The sequence below is a fragment of the Palaemon carinicauda genome, chromosome 5 (assembly GCF_036898095.1).
Source record: "Palaemon carinicauda isolate YSFRI2023 chromosome 5, ASM3689809v2, whole genome shotgun sequence".
In the NCBI taxonomy this organism is placed as follows: Eukaryota; Metazoa; Arthropoda; class Malacostraca; order Decapoda; family Palaemonidae; genus Palaemon; species Palaemon carinicauda.
In genome coordinates this window covers 189817206-189821715 of record NC_090729.1, presented here as the reverse complement: position 1 = coordinate 189821715, position 4510 = coordinate 189817206, and the positions used below count along the sequence as shown (strand labels likewise).

Genomic DNA, 4510 nt, shown 5'->3' with positions numbered 1-4510 from the left:
GGAGATGATGAATGGAGAAGAGGAGTTTGAAGACCCAAGGCTACATGGCTGAGGGCTATAAAACGTGAAGTAGGAGATGATGAATGGAGAAGAGGAGTTTGAAGACCCAAGGCTACATGGCTGAGGGCTATAAAACGTGAAGTAGGAGATGATGAATGGAGAAGAGGAGTTTGAAGACCCAAGGCTACATGGCTGAGGGCTATAAAACGTGAAGTAGGAGATGATGAATGGAGAAGAGGAGTTTGAAGACCCAAGGCTACATGGCTGAGGGCTATAAAACGTGAAGTAGGAGATGATGAATGGAGAAGTATTGATTTAAAAGCTCAAGATAGAAACGACTGGCGAAATCTAACCGAGGACCTTTACGTTATTAGGCCTTAGGAGATGATGATGATGATGATGATGATGATGATGATGATGAGTTTAAGATCAACTGAAATGAATATGATAATACAATGTGGGTAATAAACATATTCTCATAAACATAAGAAATATATTGGGATGATTATGAAAGTAACTATGATATGGATAAAGGTATAAAGTCAACATGACTTCGTACCAGCATTTAAGGTTGACATAAAAAGTGACGAAAAAGAAATAGTTCCACGAAGCCTTTAAATTCATAACCATGATTCAAATTAACCATCAATAAAATAAAAACCAGGAGTCAGGTAGATAAAACAGTTGCAAAAAAAAAAAAAAAAAAAAAAAAAAAAAAAAAAAAACGTTTCATAAGGAAAAGGCAAATTACTTATCGGTAAAAAAACAGCATTTAAACATGAATAAAAATTGTAAAAAAAAAAAAAGAACCTTTCTATGTATTTCATAACGAAAATTCAAATAACCTGACAATTATTTACAGCTGTTGCAAAAAAAAAAAAAAAAAAAAAAAAAAAAAAAAATTGTGGGGCCATCTCCAATCGCTATTTTCCATGAAAAAAAAAATGCATTCTAGTTATCAACCACTTAAGACCTAAAACAAAATTTATAAAATACTTTTTATAAATTAAATAAGGATAATACAATCGCCATTTTCCAGTTCAAGATGTTAATTCAGGGTATGAACACATTAAGACCTAATTATTTTTTCTATAAAATATTTTTTGAAAATGAAATAGGAATAATCCCATCGCTATTTTTAATGAAAAAAAAAAAAATGCATTTAAGGTATGAACTTATGACCCATTAATTTTTTATAGAATACTTTTTGAAAATGAAATAAGGATAATCCATCTATGACGAGATGAACCATTATTTAATTTGCAAAGCCAATGGAATCATCAACATTGTATCGGGATATTTTTTTGTCACGTTTCCCTTCATCAAAGATAGAATTTTCTTTTCAATAAAACTTTTCTAGAGTACCGATATTCCTAATCACAAATTGCATTATATGAATATGATGAACGATTGGTCACATATTCTTACGCACACTTTTATATGTGTGTATGTGTGTGTATATACACATATATATATATATATATATATATATATATATATATATATATATATATATATATATATGTGTGTGTGTGTATATATATATATATATATATATATATATATATATATATATATACACATATATATATAATATATATATACAGTATATATATGTATGTATATATACACACACACACACACATATATATATATATATATATATATATATATATATATATATATATATATATATATGCACATATATATATACATATATTTATATATATATATATATATATATATATATATATATATATATATATATATATATATATATATATACATACATAATATATATATGTTATATATATATATATATATATATATATATATATATATATATATATATATACATACATAATACATATATATATATATATATATATATATATATATATATATATATACATATATACAGTTATACCTACCTAATGCTCCTTATAAATGTCCTCTATACAAGGGTGACTGTACACGCATGTATGAGTAAATATTAGGCCCTATTATTTTTTACTTACCGGGTATGACATTCCTTAAGAAGCGCTTTTTTTAATTTCTCATCTTCACATAGCAAGGAGGCAAACTGTTTAAAAACATTAGAAACCACAAATTTATTTTCCGTCTAAACTTTGACTATGATATAATCATTATCAGTAAATACAAAGACGACGACCACTTCATAATAGGAGATCCTTTAACACTTAAGAAGTAGATTTCAGTCAACACTTTTTGCTAGAACGAAGACTGATATCAATTATTCTATACCTCAAGAGGTTCATTCTGTTTGTGTCATTGTATACACATTTAAGGTTTACATAAAAAACACTTTGATATCGTTCTCAAATGTCATGGTCGCGAACGACGATGTTTACACGAGGGGAAGGAATAGGTAGGACACATGTAATATATATATCTCTTAGACCTGCATGTCTGAAGTGTTATCGGAAGAGTAATTGGCGGACATAAGCTCTCCGTCAATAGGCGACGTATAAGAAGCAACTGGTTGCTTCAAGACCAGCGTCGCCGACCGATTCACCGAGTTCCCGTTTTGGGGTTGGAGGAGCGTTCTGCCGATGATCTCAATGTGGTTCTTTTTCTTATTCAACGGCTCCTGAGTGATTTCCTCGTCACCACTCTGACAGCTACTCGCATAGTCAGGGGGGCATTCAATTTGGGGATCCCCTTCGATGAAGGTGGCCAGGCTGCTCCGAAGGGTAGCTGAAGAGGGGAGCGTGCCGTAATGGACTTGTGTGTACACCGCCTTGCAGGCGTCCGACGCCGAGTGAAGCTGCACGTCGTTGCCACTGTCGCTGCTAGTGTCGTGGCTCCCCTTTGTGAAGCCCTGACGGCTGGCATCATAACGGTAGTAGACGGCTGCGAAGACCAGCAAGTTGAGAATGAGTAAGGAGCAGCCGATGGCTACCGTAACGCTAAGAGCTGTCCTGTAGGGGAAGTCCTTCTGGAGCTGGCCCGCCCCCTGGGAGTTGGAGGAAAGGATGGCCTCCTGGCTCTGGTCTATCTTCTCCATACCTGTTTGGTGATGGGATGACTCATTGCTAGAGAGGGAGGGGGAGGGAATGGTGGGTGGGGGAAGCAAATTACTCGACAAATTGCTCGGTCGAGTTGGTCCAGAAAAGGTGTCGGATTGGGAGAGATTAGGTAATCTTTGCAATGAGGATTCGGTGCCATAGCGGGATCCCACTCTCTCCAGACCAGGGATCAGCCAGGACCAAAAGGCTACTCGTCCTGCCCGGTAATGATCACGGATGCGACGGCGATTTCCTGAAAAGGAATAAAATTCAAAGGTTACGAGGGATTTCATCTAGAATCCTTAAGGATTCTAAGAAGGGGTGGAACCAAGGAAATGGCGTGCCTTCCATAAAGCAAAAGAGGTGAAAATAAATAGAAAATTTCTTTTAGGGTGAATGTAATTCGTTGGGACAGGTGTAAACTTTTTGCTTACTTTTCAAATCTATTTTCTTTATTGCAAAGTTGTTTATTTAGATCTGAAATATAATAATATGAAGATAGTTTTATGATTTATGAAATATTATGATTTTGTGACACATTGCCATGACTGAAGCCGGTTGGGAAGCAAACACAGGGTTGAGACTTAGTCGTAGGGTAACCTAAGGATACACCTAGCTAAGAATGGGGGTCTCAGGGAGCGTAGCCCCACGGTAGGCAAGTAGGAAAGGATACTGCTCCCCGATTGGGTTAGTTTGGGAAGCAAACACAGGGTTGAGATTTAATCTTAGAGTAAGTTACGGATACACCAAGCTAACAATGGGGGTCACAGGGGGCATAGCCCCATGGTAGGTGAGTAGGAAAGGATAAGGCTCCTAGATTAGGATAGGATGGGAAGCAAACACAGGGTTGAGACTTAGTCTTAAGGTAAGCTAAGGATACACCTGCTAATAATGAGGGTCACAGGATGCGTAGCCAAGCTGTAGGTAAGTAGGAAAGGATACGGCTCCTAGAATAGGTTAGGATGGGAAGCAAACACAGGGTTGAGAATTAGTCTTAGGGTAAGCTAAGGATTCACCTGGTAAAAATGAGGGTCGCAAGGGGCATAGCTCAACGGCAGGTAAGTAGGTAAGGAAAAGGCTCCTAGGTTAGGTTAGGTTGGAAACCTCAAGTTAGGTGGTATCCTTGTGCTTGTAATTTTTCACTCATAATTATTGAAATTTAACAGCAGTTCTGTCTCAAAGAACTACAAAGGTTCATTTTATTTAGACTTTTGGAGAATCTAAGGCTCCTAAAATAGGTTAGGTTGGGAACCTTAGGTAAGATGGTATCCTTGTGTTTGTAATTTCACACTCATAATTATTGAAATTTTACACCAAGTCTATCCCAACAAACTACAAAGGCTTCTTCTTATTTAAAGGACCGGAATCATGCGCTTGAGATCTCCAAAAGGAGAATAGGATATCATAGGATATCATTAGCAGTCTTGCAATGCCTTAATAAAGGAGACGAAAAATAAAAAAGTTGGAAGCGAAGCAAAATA

General features: G+C 35.8%; 1 protein-coding gene across 2 annotated transcripts in view; it reads right to left on the bottom strand.

Annotated features, from left to right (window-relative positions):
• Window positions 1–2134: 2134 nt before the first annotated feature.
• LOC137640738 (neuroligin-4, X-linked-like) overlaps window positions 2135–4510 on the bottom strand; it is a 254309-nt gene continuing 251933 nt past the window's right edge. The window contains exon 10 of one of the 2 annotated variants that reach the window (XM_068373216.1): window positions 2135–3282. In XM_068373216.1, coding sequence (XP_068229317.1) covers window positions 2417–3282 — 866 coding nt within the window. In that variant the 3' untranslated portion in view covers window positions 2135–2416. The remainder of the gene's footprint in view (window positions 3283–4510) is intronic. The other variant, XM_068373218.1, reaches the window with a different exon arrangement.